Here is a 20,065-nt window from a genome sequence, read left to right on the forward strand (position 1 = left end):
ATCGTTCATGCTTCGAGCTACAGTGAACTAGAATACATTCTAGTTCACTATACTTCGGGCCCAGCTGCCGTAGTTTACTCCATGTGCTGTAGTACGTGTGCTTAGTACACCATCCATCTTCTCATTTTCTGCATTTGCTCTATCAGTATGATAGTGCTGACTGCAAAGACACGCAATGCCGCAATTAAAAGAAAATTGATCATGTGTGTGGTGACAGACAGAAATTGGGCCGCACCACAAGCGTTTAAGCCCAAACCCCAAGAGCGGGACTTTGTGCGCGACAGCGACGAGCGATGGCTTCGCGCGACGGATCGGGCCGTCACTTGAACAGATCGCTCGATCTTGTCGCGTGATCGCTCGGTTCTGCAAATCTAGAATTTGTCACTCATCGCCTGGAAGTGCTATGAGCGTCTAGCCAATAGTAAGCAGCCGGAACGGGATGTACATTAGTGACGTACTACCGGTTTGCACACGTGCGCGCTTCTCAGTATACAAACGGAACGAGCAAACTACCAGATTTTGATATGTAAACAAAAGAAACCTATTGCAAGACCTTCAGAAATACTTTATGTTGTTTTGTACAGCCAAACAAATCAACTTAAATAATTATAGCACGTGCCATGCCAGGTTTGGCGCTAACTCGATCCCCTAATACCGGAAATACTGGAGAGCTGTCGCGCGAACTTCTGGGCGACGAGCGAATGCGACAGCCGTCTCCACCGCATCGCTTGTCGCTGTCGCGCAAGAAATCACTTGCATGGGGTTCATACTTTAGAGTTGCCGAAACTTGCGTGTGGGACTGGCAAAAACAGGAGAGGTGGTCTACTCCGATAGCTGCTGCGCATGGCACGGCCGCGCAGCCCCCAATCTTCAAAGCTATCTGCGATGGAGACAGAGTCTACGCATCTAGGCACACCGCACTGTGTTCTCATCGCTTAGTTTGCGTTGAAGTGAGAAGCCGCACAAAGGTCAATTCGATCTCTCCTACTACCGTACTTCCTCACTCCAGCATTTTGATAAAGAGTTCTTGCCGTCATTAAGTGAGACGTGTTCAGTTAGTAGGCGAATGTTTAAAAGTTTATATGGCTGATAAAACTACTATCCTTACTTTTCGTATAGCTGTCTACTAATTTGCCATCGCAATCGATGCTTCGCTTTTGTTTTGTTTTTCGAAATGAGAGGAAGTTGTATTTTGGTATGAAAGAATGAGATGCACGGTAGTGTAAAGGGCTTTTCTGTCTTTAGGTCACGGCAAACAGGTGCACGTTACAATTGAGGGGAGATTTTCCCCACCCTTTTTTTGGGTCGCTGAAAACGGGTGCGTGTTACAATCAAGGGCGCATTACAAACGAGTAAATAGAATATAACGATATGTTATTCACCGCGTATTGGATATAATGATCAAAATTCTGCCGTTTGGGCGGTGTTTTTCATGCAGAATAATCCTGAAATGTGCGTAAACCCCCCTCCCATGCGTGAAACCCTCTATGCGTGAAATCAACACGGTGGCAGCCGCTAACATTACCAAACTCTGGGATTGTGTCGCTACTGGCAATAAAATAGGTGGTGCTTCAATGGAGGAGTTATTGAGGCGATGACAGCAGCGGCAGTGACGACGAGATTGACAGTGGCCAGTCTTTGAAACTAACTACAATCTTTGTGCACTGTCACTGACGGAGTCGCTCACTGATTCCATGCACGCTAAATTATAGCCGCCAGTGTTCGTGCAGCCACTGGATGCAATGCACAGTGTGGTTGTGAACCTGAAACTTCCACGAAAACAAGTGTAGATTTCTGACTATTTCAGCACGCCTAACGTTTGACACGCTGTTTAGAGGTATACCGTATTTACTCGCATAATGATCGCACTTTTTTGTCAAAAATATTTTCACAAATTCAGGGGTGTTATCATTATGTGGGTTACATTTCCCACGAAAAGAAAGATTTTCTTTTTTCATCCCGCATTTGCTACGGGATGACAAGCAGGATGCTGCCGCTGTCAGTGTGGAACACCAAAACAAAAATGGCGGCCGGCAGAGCAAGCCGAATGCGATTATTTTTCTTCTCGTGAGTACATTGTGCACATTGAAACAGTTTCTTCCACATCAGTAATGAATAATATTGTTAATATCAGCAAGTTTGCACCAATAACGTAGCCATGTCCACTTTGAGGGGACAGAAACAGAGATGGGCGCTCTTAGCTGCCAGTGACATAGAAACACATGGCGGGCATGCTGCGGAAACTGTGGCATTTGTTTTCACTACTATCCTAATATAGCACATCTCCGCTAAGGGTGGGCGAATATCTTCGCTGCGCTACAAGCGTCGGCGTATGAATAGGGTACACTTCTAACATATCAGTGTAAACGTGGCCACTATCGTTGCCGCTCGCGATTTGTTGCATGCCCATGAGTGGAGACGAGAGGAATTGAAAGGCGCCGTTTATGTTGTTGTTGTTGACCAAAACCATTATGAAGCCTACAAATAATAAAGCCGAGGCAAGTTTGGTTGTAGCTTTTTTTTTTTTTCATGAAAGTGCCGAAAGTGGTAAAAGGAATGAAATGGGGCATCTGCTTAAGAATGTTGGGTGCGTGCAGACCGCTTGGTATGTTTTCAAGAGTCATTCGCGTAGCATTCGACAGATGGTAAGCGTGATCATCATTAGCTAGGCTTGGCACACAACATATCGCTGTGACAAGTTCATGGTGCGATCATTACACGGGAAAGAAAAAAAATCTAATTTTAACGACAAAATTCAGGGGTGCGATCATTACGCGAGTGCGATCATTATGCGAGTAAATATGGTAAATAAATGCTTCACTTTTCACAGCCTACTTTCTACAACGTCGATTTTTTAAATTGAAAGTGGCAAATTTGGTTTCGGAGCTACGAAGGTATGTTTGGCAGCTTTTTTTTTTTTCTTTTACGGCATTCCAGATATAGAGATGATTAGTTATAATGATCGCATTTTTCATTCTTGATATCATTATAAGAGGATTTCACTGTACATGAGAACAGTTTACAAGTAAGTTTTTTTAAGACGACCCAGGTGCTGGTTCTCTACAGTCTAAATCGTACGCCACTTCCAGGGAGCGGTAATGGTGGTTTTTTTTTCAGTTTAGGTATGAAAAAGATCAAACATCAAACGTTTTGCGCACACCCACTCAGATTTCAAGCATAAAACTTTCCACGTGTATGTCGAAATTATCTGAAACAGGGCTTTTCATGCTATCCAGAATTTCGTTGCAGTTGGCCTTTAAGGCTAAAAAATTCCTGCCCATTGATGCCAAATCATGGGACAGCCATCCTGTGAAGCTACTCAGTGCAGCAAACTTTTAAGGGGCTGCTCCTTTCCTTTCCATAGAGTAAGAATAAATGGCCGATTGAATGATTCTAAATGCATTTGCTATGGTCCTTCGTTCCTCTCCATTATGCCATTGTTCTCGTGTCACTGCCACCATTTTCATACTGCCTCTACATATTCACCTTCCCTGTCACCATATGGTGCATAAGAACAAGGCATTGCCAACCACAGTCACTATAAATCGAACTCATGCCCTCGCGGCAACGTGCAGTTTGGGAGTCAGACATGCTAAACCATCAAGCCATAGCGCAGCTGCTAGACAATTTGTGCAAGGTTTTGTGTGCTACATAAACTGTGGGAGTGGCAGCGTCTATGGATGCATTTTGGGCACCATAGCAGGCTAATGTAGAGGACAAAGGTGACATGCGCATCACAAGAAAGAAGAAGTTGCTCTTGAGAAGATGGAGGTCTCCATAGTGAGAACCTGCAGCTGTTGCGTTAAATGAGTTTAGAGCTGGAGGAATAGCTGAAGTGTGCCGTTTTTTCTCCTTCCTTAATTCTGGAGCACACTTTGTTGGTGTGCCACATACATGATAAAAACAGTAAATGAATGCACATTGATTTTGCAAAAACAGACATGCATGCCGCAATTATAACAGACTGCGAACGTCTGCTGACACTGGTGCCAACATAATTTGGCATGGACTCTCATCTGCACTTCCCTATGCTGAGATAATTTAGGGAAATTTTCCAATGTTTCTCAAAGAAAAAGTCCTTTCGTGTGTTTTTCTTTATCCATCTTCCAAATTTGCAGAAATTTAACATCTGTACTCATTCACGAAGTTCTGCTATAGTCACACTTAACCATTTTATGTTTATTTGGGTATACTGAGGTTGCTTCTAATCTGCATCTTACATGCAGCTAAAGGTTTTGAGTTTTTGGGGAGCACTGAGACCAAAAATATAAAAGTGCACTCAGTAGCTAAAGTGCAATCATAGTAGTAATAGTAGTAAAGTGCATTTATAGTAGTGGTGTTAAACTACACTACTAAGTGCACTTAGCACTTAGTAGCTAAACATGCCAAAGAGCCAAGTACCTTCAAGTTTCATGCCTGTCCTAAGACATTTGTCGAAACGGCAGGCAGGACACTTCTTCCGTGTGGCCACAGCAACAGGGCAGGCAGCTCCTCGGAGGCAGACGTAGTGCTTTTTGTTCTGCACTGTGCGTTTGAAGAAGCCCTTGCAGCTCTCACAGGAAAAGATACCATAGTGGAAGCCAGAGATACGATCCCCACAAATAGGGCACGGTCCACTGAGCAGCTGCTGTCGTGAAACACCACCAGGGGCTTCCCCTAGGGCCCCCAGCGGGTCACTTCCGGCACCTTCAGCTGAGGGGCGCCGAGTTGGGCTGGACAGGTCGGATGCATTCGACTCGTCTGATGCACTTGATGCCACTGAGGCACTGGAAGCTGCAACAATAGCGCACGCACATTAATAATAATAGAGAGCAGCTGGGATGTGCAAATGCCAAATAGTAGATATTAAACTGAATATTGAATATGAGAACATTTCTCCCAAAATCTCATGCTTAGAAATTCTGTGCAGCAAAACACAGTGCTGCACATTCTCGGTAGTCTCCTAGCATTGCATAACACAAGAATGCAGCAAATTATCAGTAACTTACGTATAGTAAAACCTCGTTAAACCATACCCGCTTAAACAGTAGTTTCGTTTTAAAAGTAGTAAAGTCAAATCCCCGACTCAGCAGCCATTGAACATAATGCGTTTTGTATCCGCATAAACCGTACCAGCTTATTGAGTACATATCGGTTAAAACGTAGTGTTTCCACTTTTCGTCGTGCAAACACGGCGATGCATCACCTCCCTCGGGTGGCCCAGCAGAACAACAAGCCTCAGAGATAAGAACAACGGCCTCCAAGTGCCCTGTGCATTTGCACGGAAGCCACATCAACATCAACATCATTTCGGCGCCGTGCCAGAGAGCGTTGTGGCGTCGTGCAAACAAGGACTCGCGTCATGCTGAAGCTCGGATAAAAAAGGCGCCGGGCACTCAGCATAGAAGAAAAATTAGACATTGTTCGTGCTATCGAACGTGACACGAAGAAGTCGGCGCTGGCACGCGACAGGGATCTACTGTTGACTACAGTGTCTGGCATTTGGAATGCGAAGAAGTTGCTCGGCAGCGCTGCTGTGACCGCGAAGAGATGTTGGCTACGAGGTTCAGCTTTTCGCCATCGTTGTCTCTGTTGTAGCCGAAGTGCTAACTAGCAACAGTGATGAGGACGACATGAAAAGCACCAGGACGGGCGATTCAGGCCCGACAGTGGCAGAAGCTGCGTGTTATGTCAGCCTGCTGAATGCGATCGTCGCAACGAGAACAGCAACCCGCAATGAAAAAGGTGCCCCACGACTTCTGCAGCGCTACCGCCCGTGTGCATGGAGAACATGCAACACCAACGAGGAATCTGCCATGCAAGTGTTTGCCGAGAAGAGGGGGCTGGCTGAAAAGCTGGCTCGCAGCTTCAGTGAGTTTGAGGCAGCGGTCGTTGCTGCTAGGCCGCCGCGGCATCAACTAAAGATAACACTTTTGTCGTGCAAAGTGAATAAATACTGCATGTTCTCTCCCCTTTCATCGCACTCTCTCTGAGTTCCGTTTTTGACAGGTAAGTGGGCGATCTCATGCTATTTCGGTTAAGCAGCACTACCGTTTAGTACATACTTTTTCCGAGCTCCGGCCAACTACAGTTTAACGAGGTCTCACTGTACATAAAAATCAAGATACGCAGTGCAGTTTACTCTTAATAAAGGGAACTCCAAATTTGTATGCCAGCACTGATTACAGCTCAGTTCTTGTATATGAAGGTCTGTAAAATATTTTTGTGTCAATAGAATGTCTGTTGTATAGAATCAAGTGCTTTTCTATCTCTAAAGCAAAAGAATTGGTGACTTCATGTTGTATTGAATACCAAAAGGGTTCTCAGTTTAATAGTGGACCTGTATTTGGTGGCAATCTTATATTGCATAAAATGTTTTTGCTTTCCAGTTTTCCTCCAAAATACAGAAAGACTTTCCAATTGTTGTGGCAGTTGGATTAAATTAAGGCGACTTCGTGTGGCAGACTAAAGTGCAGTCCGTGCATCACATGACTCATCAATCCTTCATGCGATGCCAATTCACTCCACATAATGCCAAATTGAACATCACTAATTCGAATAGGTGATATATGAGTATTCACTCACCTCCTAAAAAATAGCCTTCCATGACCCTTCCAAACTATATATTACACTTCCATTAATTCAACTCTGGCTAATTATATTTTTTCATTAATTTCCTCCAACCGAAGGTCCCGGCCGGTGCCCATGCATTTCTATGGGCCCAAACATTCTTTATTTCGATCCTAACATGGCCTTCGCCGGGTAATTTAAACTTGACCAGTTGGCATGCCTGACCCCTATGGCGACCCCAATAGCGAACCCTTTAGTGGCAGCATCTGTGTTGGCGGAACTTAAGGGAGAGTGAATTACACACATCAGCTCTCATCGAAAGTATCTATTCTGGGCCCACGCTAGGAAGATTTTCAAGCAATAACAGTACCTCACAATGCCTGATTATGGTATTCAGCCAAATATAATGCACCTATTTCCCTCCCCAAATACTGGGCTGAAAATTGCCAGAGCGATACAAATAGATATGAAACCAAAACCGCCTTTGCTATGTTTGCATGCTTTACCGCATAACACAGATGTATTGCGGCGAGACTAAAAAAAACCGTGCGGCGAAGCTGACATTAGGAAACCGGCCACCATTGTGTAACACATGAGACCCTTGCCTGTTTTTCTTGCTAAAAGATAGGGCGCGCGTTAGGCTTCCGCTTTGTTTAGGAGCTTTATTTGGATTTCTACGTTAATCTTCTACTTTGGACACATGCAAAATGGGTGCGTATTTGATTCAGGGGCATGTTAGATTTGGGCAAGTACGGCCAAATTCATCAGCAGTGTGTTCTGGCAGAAGCAACGACCACAAAAATTCACTCCACATTTTAGACCAGGTGCATTCAAAACCATATACCAGCAGTTTGACAATATTGTTGCCACTAACTTTCAGAAAGTTGACCCTAATTTGCATGAAGTCTCATTGATGACAAAAAGAACCTGCGAATTAAGTTCCAGATGCCGTGAGACAAGAACACAATCCAGGAAATGGCATCAACATACCAACTCAGTGTGTACACGAAGTTACATCTTCATCCACGTGTTTTTGCAAACGAAAGTTGCTTTTGCCAGAGCAAAAGAGAGGGAGGGGACATTCAAATTCTTCACGTCAATAGAGATGATGATGATGATGTGTAGTTTTTTTTTTTTTGTACAAGAGCCAGGGATGGCCAAAGAGCGCCAAGAAATGGTGTGGGCGAGTCTATGATACGGTGAGTGACAACTGTCAGATGTATTGTGGCTGTATAGAGGCCTAAGATATTCCCTGCATGTCATGTAAAATATAAAAATATTAAAATAATGTCAAGAATGAGTGATGTGGGCAATGACCATAAAATATACTTGAGAAAGAAATAACATGAAAAAATGCGCCGCTTCCAGTAGCACTACAGCCTTGCCAAGACCCATGCGCGCAAGGGCCTTGAGGCACGTGCTCTACAAAACAGTATGCTTGCAGCAATGCCCTCTACGTAGAGGGACCGCTACGAATCTCTCAGGATGTCGACATGCAGCACATCATTCAAAAAGTTAATTGCCCTGGTCTCAAGCAAAGGTTCTGTTCCAACAATGTCGGATGTAAGGGAATCTGTAGTCTGTATGCCAAAGGAAAGTGCTTTTTCCATTCTGCATCTGCTTCCCGGCACTCCAGCAAGATGTGGGGTACGGTCAGCCTTTCACCACATGTGCCATAGAGGGGAGGTTCAGCGCCAGTCAAAAGGTTTGAATGGGTACCGCACGTGTGCCCTACTTTGAGGTGACAAAAGAGGACGCCAGATCGTTCTGACTTTGTTAATGCTGGCCAGTTCCCTAGAAAGGGCTTAATTGCATGAAGCTTATTCAATGTTCGCACATTCCACAAGTGTTGACAATAGCTTCCGAGTTTCTTGCCTAGGAATGGCTTCAAGTCTGTGGCAGGAACGGGTATGGATGGATTGCTAGGTTTTGTTGCTATGGAGGTTGCTATTTTATCTGCAAGCTCGTTACCCTCTATACACTTGTGTCCAGGCACCCAGCGTATTACAATGGTTAGATGCACACATATTGCAGAGCAGTGAATAGAGGTCGTTGATTACAGGATTTTAATGTTTTCATAGAGATTGCAAAGTTTTGACAACACTTAAAGGGACACTAAAGGTTACTATGAAGTCAAGTTAGAAGAGATAAAACAACGCTCTAGAACGTCTAAGGTGTCAATATAATTGCGAACAGAGCTTCAGTAACCAAGAAATTGAGGTAAATGCATGACACGATTTGAGACCCCCCCCTGTGACATTCCGGTACTAGACCGATGACGAAGGCACTCATCATAATTTATGTCACTAGTACTCAACTACTCATATTAAAAAGATCATTTCATTAGGTTATAAGATGGTAGAAAATGCTACCTGTCTACTTCTATTCGATTCTAAGAAAAAATAACATTTTGACGTTGCCCTTCAGTAGTATGGGTGGGCGAAAGGTTTCGTTCTCGCTCGACTCTGCGCGCTCGACTATCCGCCGCGCGCGCTTTGGAGTTTCAGTTGTTTCGTTATTGCATCGTGCTGTGCTGGTTCTGCTGGCTCGCGAAACTTGCATTTGGAACAAGCAGCGAGAATGCTACGTCCATGTGATGTCGTGGGATGCGCGAACGGTCCGCGGAACTTGGCCAAGGGCAGTTGCAGCGGCAAATCCAACATTACTTATCATGGTGTGCCAATGAGTGAACCTCTCCGTTCGAAGTGGTTAAGCGCCGTACCTCTGCCACAGCGCATTGGCAAAGAGCCGAAAAATCGTATAGAGTGCTCGCTGCACTTTCGTCCAGAGGATTAAGAGTTCAACGCCGACTTACTGAAGTCGTATGGAGTGTGCCTTTCAAAGCAATGCTTTCCTGTAGCGCTGTTCCGTCGGTCTTGCCTGCATTCTCCGAAGTGCAAGAACAACTGCAGGTCGAAGGTGGGGTGGTGAGTGCGGCATTTGGTTTTCACGAAGGAAAAGCTACAAATGTACGAATATGTACAGCCATGACACAGTTGCCATCATGGTAGTACGCAACGACGCCGACGGTGCGAGCCCTTAGCAGCAGGTCACGTTCATCAGTGCTTAAATCGCTGAAGTCAAGCCCAGCATTGCGAGCCAATGTGTCGTTGTCAGGGTCGTTCATTGCAACGAGCTTCAAAGATGGCGTCATAAAATAAAGAACCAGCTTATCGTCGCGCACTTTTCCTTCCGCTAGCCACCATAGTTCCGTTTTCGTGCTGCTGTCGGCTCTGTCTTGGCTCTGTTACTGGCCGTGCGTTTGCCTTTTGCGCAGAAAAGCCATACCGCCGTCTGCGGGCACCGTTTTACTACAGTGTGCTAGAATAGGGGTAGTGGGCTCAGATGACGGCTCCGCATGAGGCCCTTGATGTCGCCTCCGAGAGATGGCGCTACAAACATTTTCACCTGAAATGTTTTGCAGTCCTGCGCCTACGCTATGCGAGTTCTGCGGGTTATTTCACCGCATAGCGTAAGTTGTTGCTATCTGTATTACCGGAAAGGCGTCAATTCGCATTTTGTGCAATATATTAAAAAAAAACTTTATCATTGTGACTGCGACGGCTCGGGAGGCGTTATCGATGACCTCGCGAGTACCGTATTTACACGATTGTAAGTCGACCCCTTTTTTAAAATTTGAAAGTCTGAAGTTGGGGGGTCGACTTACAATCGAAACCAAAACATGGCCCCGCCAAAAAAAAGCGATACCAACGAGAGCTACAATGTAGCTACAATTTTATGTTTGCTCTATGGCCCTACCCGTATCTTTTCTCTATACCGCGTGTTTGTTCGCTTTTCGGAAGGGTTTTTCAACATTTTTGAGAGTCTTGCAGTGCATGCAAAACTCATGGAGGGGTGTCGATAGTTGATGGAAGCGCCGCTGTTCCCATTTGCGGCGGCACCCTCAGAACGGCGGCGCTTGCGGGGAGTATCGGCAGTTCATGGAAGAGCCATTTGAAGAGCAGACACCGCTTGCGGGTGCATTGGTATTGGTTTAACTTTTTCACGCGCTCCACTTGACTGCCGGCTACGTGCTACTTCTATGCTTCCCCAGTCGTCATGAGTGCTGCAGGCCCATTAAGCTTTCGGCACTCGTTCACAGCAGCGTTCAAGAGGGCTGCCATCCTTTACGCCGAAGAAACAAATCACTGCGCAGCGGGCCGCAATTTCGATGTTTCTAAACAGATGGTGCGAGAGTGGCGACTGCAGCGAAGCGAAATTTTCACCCTGTGGCGGCAAGTGAGAAATTTCCCACGTGCCGAAGCCTGGACGCTTTCCGGAGCTGTAGGCTAAGCTTGCGGCGTACGTCGCTGAAATGCGTGATCGGTCCCTGCCATTGAAGTGCGACGTGGTCATGAAACAAGCCCGGACCTTCGCCTTAATTTTAAGGTTCTGCTCCGCCGTGAGTACGAGTGGCTGGCGGCAGAAGACTGCGAAATTACGCCAACCGGACCTGTCAACAGAGTCTCCCTGACGGCTGCGTGTGGTTGGGTGCATTTGGCGTGGGCTGCTGTTCTGCAAGATGTCCTGGTGCGGTCGTTTGCCAAATTTGACATTTCGCTGGACCACGACACGCTGTGGGACCGCAGCAACTATGACGATGGCAGCACTAGTGAAGACGAATCCAGTGACCATGTCAGCTACTAATAAATTTTCGTTATCGAATGCGCGCTCGGGTTTTTTTTTTTTTTTTTTTTCGGTCATGCAATATGGGGGGGTCGACTTACATTCGAGTCGACTTACAATCGTGTAAATACGGTACATAAATTTGGGTGCTGGTTCGCCACCAAAGTGGGCAGCTTGCAGTAGTTTGTAGCAGTTACTGTGACGATAATGTTAGCGCGATGATTTGTTTTATCTACATCTAGTACCACTAATCACCGTGTAACCGTCGACTGCGGTCCGCTAAGGCCAGCATCGAGCGTGCGCCGCTCTCTTTAGTAGTGGACCGTTGCCCAAGCTGACCGCACTTGGTCAAGTTGCGGACAGTTTTCTTGCGCCATAAATGCGACGTGTGGGCACACATCGCCGGAAGGAAATATACGGCGCATATATTTATGAAAAATTATTTTCTGTAAAATATCAAAGAAGCTTATTTCTAATTGTACACAATAATTCCAGCAATGATATCAATGAGCAGGCGACATTAATTGTTCTCTGAGCGCATAAAATTGCTTTTATTTTCGAATGCACTTTCAATTTCGTACATTTTATTAGGAACAGCATTGAAACAAGAACGGTGTACAGTATTGTTGCAGGAGTGTAAAATAAGCAAAATCAGCCCCACCAAAGAATATTCAAAAAACGGCACAGATACCAAAAATATTACAAATCTCACTGTTGGTGCATGCAGGAAATATTTCTTTTCACAACAATAACAATGTTTACAAAATGAAACAAACCATTCTTTTTTCTAAGAGCATGCCTAAGAACATGGAGTAAGGCGAAATGAAAATATATATATATATATATATATATATATATATATATATATATATATATATGTTTACAATATTCCCATTAAGGTCATAGTGAATCAGACTCCTCAAGAGTTCAAGTACGGTGTTGGTTCTTTCATGCCCTTTTTCATATGGTGCACCACCACGACATATGGGCTTCATTCAAGTTGACATATAATTTGTTTTTCTTTTTTTAGATCTGCCTGTACCCTCTTCATTCAAAACAAACATAACATTAATTGATTTTTTTTAAATGGAGCAAATGTTTTAAACATGTCCTACACAGCTTTCTCATACAGGTTTACTTATTTTCCGATGCTTAGCTGCTTCCCTTCTGCTTCGTTGCTCTGAGTTGATGCCTTTCCCGAAAAAATGGAGCCGTGTAGTTAAATAGACGCTGGTAACTTTTCTTGTAACTTCAGCTGCGTGCTCATTGCAACCAATGTTGCTCATGCACCTTGCCCTCACGAGGGTGTGTATTTGGTGTGTATATCCATAATACTGTAGGCATGCAGCTCTTGCTTCTTGCATTCTGTAAACAGGTTTTCAAGCATTTAGCAATTCGCATACTGCACATGTTTGGTCAAGCTTCTTGTCTTCACGGTGTAAGTTTTTTTTTCCACTGATGCCTCCTTTCTTCGTCTTGTGGGACACTGAAAAGAGGCGCCTTCGGCGAGTCTTTCGCTCGACTATAGGACTATAGCATGTCCGGCACCCTGGTGCAAAACAGTAATTGCGCCGGCGACTAGGCATAGTTGCTTAGCGCACCGCAGAACGAGCACAAAGGATGTCCGAGGATGTTGCAGAGACAAGTCTACGAACGTTGCACTTCACAAAAACAATCAAAATCAAGTCTACTCGCATCCTCGTGTGCAGGCTGCAGCAAGCGAATGGCAGTGACGGGAGCGCACGCGCTGGCACGGGTTTTCAGGTGGAACTAGCTCCAGCGCCCCTAGCGGCCTCCGGCTCTGGCGACATGCGCGGCTTCAGCCGGAAGCGCGAGCCGCATAGGGCAGAGAGTACACTACCCAATATTCTAGTACACTGTAGTTTTACTCACCGACGGCGCAACGTTACTATAAGACCATGACGTCACCACTCCTCAATTGGAGGGCGGGCGATTTGAACTGTGCTAGAGGTACGCGGATGCTTCAGAACGCATTTTCTCTTAAAATAAGTATCTTCTGTGCATGAAACAAGCGTTTCGAGGTTTCTGGGATGGTATTTCAGCAGCCCATGTTGACTTAATATTAACCTTTAGTGTCTCTTTAAGGAATCTGTGAATATAATGGCCTTTGGGAGCTTTGCTTTCTTAATGTGCTTAATAGCCGACAGTATTGCATAGGGCTCTGCGATGAAGATGCTGGTTGCAGGGTGTAGAACATCAGATTCCGAAAACAATGGGCCAACAGCCGCGTAAAAGAAGCCGGCTTGCGACTTTGAAGTATCTGTGTAAAATTCTGGGCAGGTGTACTTTGACTGAAGCTCCAGAAAGTGCATTGGTATGTGCACATCTGGAGCGTATTTTGTTACCTCAATAGATAATGTGTCACATTCAACAAGTTGCCATTGCCATGGTGGCAACAGCTTCACTGGAGCCACTGAGACGCCCATTTCCTCACAGAGTTCCCTGAGGCGCATTGAAAAAGGCTCCCTCACTAAGGGACGATTATGGAATAGTGCAGAAGATGTCATATCGTTAACAGATGTGTAGCAAGAGTGTCGAGGGTTAGACTGTACCTTGAGGAAATATGTGAAACTGCTGTATGTTCTCTGTAGGGTAAGGGACCATTCATTAAATTCAATGTACAGACTTTCAAAAGTACATAGCGATGCTGCTCTGTGTATCTAATCATGGTATATGTGCAAACAATAGGCTTTTCAAGTTTGTAACATCCTTTGTTAATTAAAGGGGAGTGCAAATATGAAATTTTGAATTTCAAAGTGAACTTGAATAATGAAAACCCAGTGCGAATTGAACAGAATATTTTTTTAATACAGATACTATTGGTTTTGCTAACATGCAATTTGTTTCAACAACCAGACTTACGATAAAGAAAGTAAGCTTATTGTGCAGCAAATAACGTACAAGAAAACAATGCCTTCTGGTGAAAAAATTTCTCTAGTACAACACTTTGGCTTGACAGTATCATAATTGTGTGGGTGTCGTTCTCTTGTGTCCCTGTCTTTTTTGCACTGTGTTCTCCCCCCCCCTTCCCAATAAAAGAAGGATTTCCTTCAGACATCGAAAAGAGCTGCTCACTGGACACACTAGTGTCTGGTATCGGCAGGTATCTCTTCGCAAGTCGAACCATCAGTTGGCACAATGCTCCCACCACCATTCACATAGATCTTCGTTTAGGCCCAAAATTTCATCATGCAAATATCTTTTAACCTGTGGTTGTAGCAGTGAAATTTGTTGCCACAAGCAAGTGAAAGTTGGAGCTGGTTGATGAGCTTATCAAAGTGTTTTCAGAGTGCTGATGTGGAAGGAGAGAGGTTTACAGAAGCTTTTGATGTTAGGGGCATATCTGGGTTTTTTGGTGTTGAAAATTTCCTTGCTTCATATAAAGCCAGGTTTTAATGTGATAGCGTTAAGGGCCCCACGTCGCAGAAAATCTGGCATTGACGTCCAGCGTTGTTTCGGTAAAAAACATTTCGCATCATGCATGCTCAACCACACAGGCCCTCCATGAAACGCAAGGAAGTTGCTTAATTGAATTTCTCCAGGTAAAATAAGTCCGAAAAATCGTAAAGTACGACTTACATACAACATACAGACATGATAATGTCGACTTGTAATTTGAATATTTGAGAAAATATAATTCTGTTATGCAGAAACTCAAAACACAAACCCCTTTTCCAGCATTTCTACCATTGATAGAGTGGCCATGGGCTCAGAGATTTGAGCACGCCAGTGCGCGCAAATCTCAAAGGTCATAAAGCAGTGCGCTTGGTTCCTTGCAACATCTCCAGATGGCGCTTGCCTCCGCCGCATCGCAGCCCACACAGCAGGTGGCATTTCTACCAGAAAGCTCACCTTTGTACATAGTGTTTGCTGCCAGCGTTTCCCAGTAAGCATTACGATTACATAAGCTGCAGTTGCTGGGAAGCGTGAGAAGCAGTCAGGGATCTTTGAATGCTATCGCGTTCCACTCTTAAGGGTGAAGCTTAAGCGTCCTCCGAATTTTTTAATCCAGTTTGCCATTGAAGCATCTTGGTGGTACTCAACTACATTAGAACGAGGGTCTAAAAACATTGATAAGCCTGCTATTTGGTCAAATTTGTAGTTTGGTAACAGTGTTTTTAGGCACTTAGCCAGGTTAGCAGCAGAGAGAGGTTTCAACCTCGTGGCTAGTATTGTCCAGGTGCATGAAGAGGCAGCACAGTGTGGGTACCTGAGCTGATAGTGCTAGGTAGCCATAAGCACCAGCAGCAGCCATACGACTGTGACCTTTCTTACTTTTGATATGCTTTACTGCATGGTAATATACCTTACAGCAATTCATTTTCTATTCTTCACCGCATAACAGGACTGTACAGCGGTGAAGCTGACTTAGAGAACTGACAACAGCAATTTCCAGGGATCAGAATACCAGAATAGTACAAGTATCTTTTGAATCGAATCGAACACCGTATTTACTTACCCAACGACTGCACTCGCGTAATGATTGAACGCCAAATTTTGTCGTCAAAATTCTGATTTTTTTTCTTTCCCACGTAACGATTGCACCCTGAACTTGCCGCAGCAATATGTTGAGTGCCGAGCTAGCTGATGATGATCATGTTTACCAACTGTCGAATGCTACGCGAACGACTGTTCAAGACTTACCAAGTGGTCTGCACACACCAAACAGATTCTTAAGCAGATGCACCATTTTATTCCTTTCATCACTTTCTGCTTCAAGAAAAAAGAATCTACAACCAAACTTGCCTTGGCATTATTATTTGTAGGCTTTATAATGGGTTATGCTCAAAAACAACAACAAGAAAGGTGCCTTTCGATTCCTCTCGTCTGCACTCGTGGGCATGCAACAAATCACGAGCGGCAACGACAGTAGCCACGTTTACACTGATACATTAGAAGTGTACCCTATTCATATGCCGGCACTTGTAATACGGCTCAGATTTTCAACCAACCTTAGCAATAATGTGCCGTATTAGGATTATAGTGAAGACAAATGCCGCAGTTTTTGCAGCATGCCCACCGTGTGTTTCTGTCACTGGCAATTGAGCACTCCCATCTCTGTTTCTGTCCCCACAAGGTGGACATGGCTACGTTATTGCCACAAACTTGCCAATATTAATGACATTAATCATTACTGATACCGAAAAAACTGTTTCAATGCACGTACTCACAAGAAGAAAAAAAAATCACGTTTGGTGTGTCCGGCTTGCTCCGCAGGCCGCCATTTTGTTTTGATGTCCCGCAGTGTTACAGCGGCAGCTGCCTGTTTGTTGACCGCACGCAGCAAAAGCGTCATGAAAAAATTTTTTTTTGTTTTTGCTGAACGTTTATCCCGCGTAATGATCGCACCCTAGAATTTGCATCATTGATTTTTTTTTAAAGTGTGTGATCATTATGCAAGTAAATATGGTACTGATACTGACATGTTTGAACCAAATATTAGAAGTTTCGAATATTCGCGCACCACTAGCTAATAAGAACTGACTCCCAAAACACAAGGTATTACTGAGTTTTCTCTAGCCTCAGGAGGATAGAATATTACCGAAGAAAGTTTTAACCTTGGGCTAAATGTTGATGCCGATATGCAGCAGAAAGATGTATCAAAAGTTGTTCAATTATGCATATACAGTTGCCGACTGTTTATTCGGACCTCAAGGGGATCGCGGATATGTCCGAATAAACAGGTGTCCGAAAAAACAGATTCAGAAAAAAAAAAGAAGAAATCCTTTATTTCCATGCACTTATTCGGGCTCAGCAGTAGGCTTGAAATCGTGAATGCGCCATTGCATGCTGCTCCGTTTACATGCAATCAGATCAGCCTGAATTTCGCAGAGGGTCGTGAGGTCACTATAGGCGGGTGAAAGCACAGTCACTGCTTGTACAAGCTCCGCGTGTGACGGCAGCGACGTGGGCACTGTAGGCCCCATTAGACACTTGACGCTATGTTTCCATATGCCGCATTTGAACACTGCAACCTCGACACAGCACACAAAGCAAACACCACCGCGCAATCACGCCGACACCAGTCGCACAAACTAAAAATGTGGCCTACTCGCAGCGTCGTGCACAAAGAAAGAAAGAAATCAGTTGCTGGATTGCCCTGACATGGCTTACTAAGCTGAGACCAGAACTGTTGCAGCAACTCTACCGAACCAGGCAGAAACAATGATGATGAGCAGGGATTTGCAGTAGCGTCACCTCATGGGGCAGCAAGAAGGCTCAGCTCAAAACAAAGATGGCATTCAGCAAGTCGAACCATGCACCATTTAGAGTTGGTGGGGGCAAGTGCTATCGACGTTTGTTTGAGTTGGCTCAAACAAATGAGAGGTTGCAAGGTATCCGAACTTTTGGCAGTTATTATACATTATCGTCTATGGGGAGGATGGCGGTGCTGCGAAGCAGTCCGAATAATCCGAGCAGGTCCGAATTTTTTCGAATAATCTGAGCAGGTCCGAATAATCGGAGCAGGTCCGATTCGGAAAAATCATTCGGCGACTGTGGATGATTTTATATAGGCTTCATGGGCACCGGCATATTGGGCTGTTACACAAACAATTTCTATGTTTTATCAGACGTAAAGTGAGGCAACATCGTCATGAAATGCTGAATGCATTTATACAACTATTTTCATGCTTGCGAATCGACTGTAGTAACGCACACTTCGTTGTTAAACACAAAAAACAGCAGCGCTAACAGCCCAAGATGGCGGCACCTAAACGCTTCCATAAAATACTCTACAGTATTCACATCATCTTCAAATAAGAGAGAGAGAGAGAGAGAGAGAGAAAGAAAAAAAAAGTGCCAGGATGTATGCCAGCTACAACACAGACAATAGGTTTGCATGAAAGGCCATTTCCACAGTAACACTCAACAAAGAAGTAGACACCAAAACATCTTTTTTTGTTTCAAATAACATTCAACTTTTGAGAATTTTTGCTGTACATGTATGGTGTCAATCTTTGATATTTCGTGGGCATTTGACACCACTGGTTGTTGAGAGGTGTTGCCATTTCTATGGAGCCACATAAATTTATTTTAAATTCTGTTTCCAGTCACAGGGGTTGCACAACACAACTTGTTTACCACCAGGTGCTAACTCGCGTGGTTGCATATGCACTGTCTGCTACCTCCACTCACTAGCTCCCCTCTGAACATGCTCATGCCACCCACTTGCCATTTCCCTCTAAAACTAACCTGAACAGGAACCCTTGGTGGTCATGCTCAGTGTTTTGGAGCAGCTTGGGCACAATTCAAGGCATTTCTACAGTTTTGTTGCAGCTTGGTGTAGCAAGTTGCAAATGTAGCAGTTTGGCACAATTGGCACAGTTGTACAACCCCTGTATAATTCTTGCAGCAAAAGATTGGGACACAGAATGTATGTAATTAAAATAGAAGAAACAGAACTGACCACTACTGGGAACAACAATTTGAGATCTGGAATTTGAAATATGCATGTTCCATACCTGTTGATCGAGTGTCAGGTGTAGGCTGAACCACAAGGTAAGGGTAAGGAGGCTCTGAGCTTGCTGGTGTGTATGGCACTGCGCTAGTGCTTGTACGGGACACTGAAAGATTGCGCAAGTGAGCTGCTGTGGGGGAGAGGCCATCAGCCAATCGATGTCGGCTTTGGCTTGGACTCTGAGAGGGAGAGTAGACTGCTTCTACCAAGGAGACATGGCGGCCCTGCAAAAAGAACAGCCATGAGCTTACACATGGTGCCGTCACCGCAAGGTTAGCATAAAATGAGTGCAATGGCACTTAGCATGTAACAGTGAGTGACGCTGACCTACCAAACACAAACCTAACCTTCTAATGCGTTTTCTATTTCAGCAAATAGTGAAAAATGTTAAATGAGCCACAATACCAAATTCTCTAGCTTGAATTATGCATTGCATGTGAAACTGTATGTGTCCCACAGCAAGCTAGCATAATTTGAGCGCATTTGGTGCAGTAGAAAATTTGTATTTGAATTTTTTTATATCGCAGTTGGACCTTACAGCAGTCTGGCAACACTGTCAGGTGATGAACTAAAGTGCGCTCTGTGTGTACAGCATGCACGTGGTGTTCGTTTTCACATGTGCACCTCTGCAGTCAGCCCGAGATAGTTTCCAGAGGTGTTCTCTGCTTTGTGTTGTTTTTATCGCACAAGAATTGCGGGCACAATACAACAGTGACACTCTTGCTACGCTGCTGGGTGCCAGAGCGTGTGGAGCAAGAAGAGTCCAGCTCAGCATATGCGCATGTGGTTTCAGAATGTGTTAGAGCAGATGACACAGTGGTGGTACTGCACTTCTTGACATCACACAGTCACACATGCCATACGATAACAGCGGTCACTATTTGTGGGTATTGAAATTTTGGGTTAAAATTTGCACCCAGAGGCATTCCCCCCCTCTCGAGAGAGGTCCTGTACACTTTTTATCGAAATCGAGAAACGAATTTGAAGTCAAAATAGACTACTTTGGAAATACTTTGCCGCACGAAGCACTCCAATGCGTTCAGCAGAAGCGGAGTTATTGGCAATCAGAGGTCACATACGATCCCCTTCTCGGTGCTCCCGCTCTTTCTTCAATGTGCTACACAGCAAAGGCTATGGCGGAGCAGGGTATGCCCACAATGCCTTGCCTACTGAACAACACCATAGCGCACAGTTCAAATCAAATCTGATTTTGGATGTTCATGTAAGCACCACTATTTCTGATTTTGGCACTTACGACACAGCAAACGCAGTTGTCGTCAGCGAGCAACAGTGCACTCAGCGAGCAGACTTGTTGTGGCAGCCGTGGTATCTATGCTATATAGCAGACTGCAGCTACGTGCAATTGTATTGTGTATGCACCACATTTGCTTTGTGCACTACAGGGCTTTA

The 20,065-nt window shown here is 44.7% G+C and overlaps 1 protein-coding gene across 2 annotated transcripts in view; it reads right to left on the reverse strand.

Annotated features, from left to right (window-relative positions):
- Hr39 (Nuclear hormone receptor FTZ-F1 beta) overlaps window positions 1-20,065 on the reverse strand; it is a 145,976-nt gene that overhangs the window by 63,974 nt on the left and 61,937 nt on the right. For both annotated transcript variants that reach the window (XM_075670232.1, XM_075670237.1), the window contains 2 exons: window positions 18,660-18,879; window positions 4,402-4,773 (listed from right to left, as the gene is read on the reverse strand). In XM_075670232.1, the coding sequence (XP_075526347.1) occupies window positions 4,402-4,773; window positions 18,660-18,879 (592 nt within the window). The remainder of the gene's footprint in view (window positions 1-4,401; window positions 4,774-18,659; window positions 18,880-20,065) is intronic.

This window comes from Dermacentor variabilis, chromosome 1 (assembly GCF_050947875.1).
Source record: "Dermacentor variabilis isolate Ectoservices chromosome 1, ASM5094787v1, whole genome shotgun sequence".
Classification (NCBI taxonomy): domain Eukaryota; kingdom Metazoa; phylum Arthropoda; class Arachnida; order Ixodida; family Ixodidae; genus Dermacentor; species Dermacentor variabilis.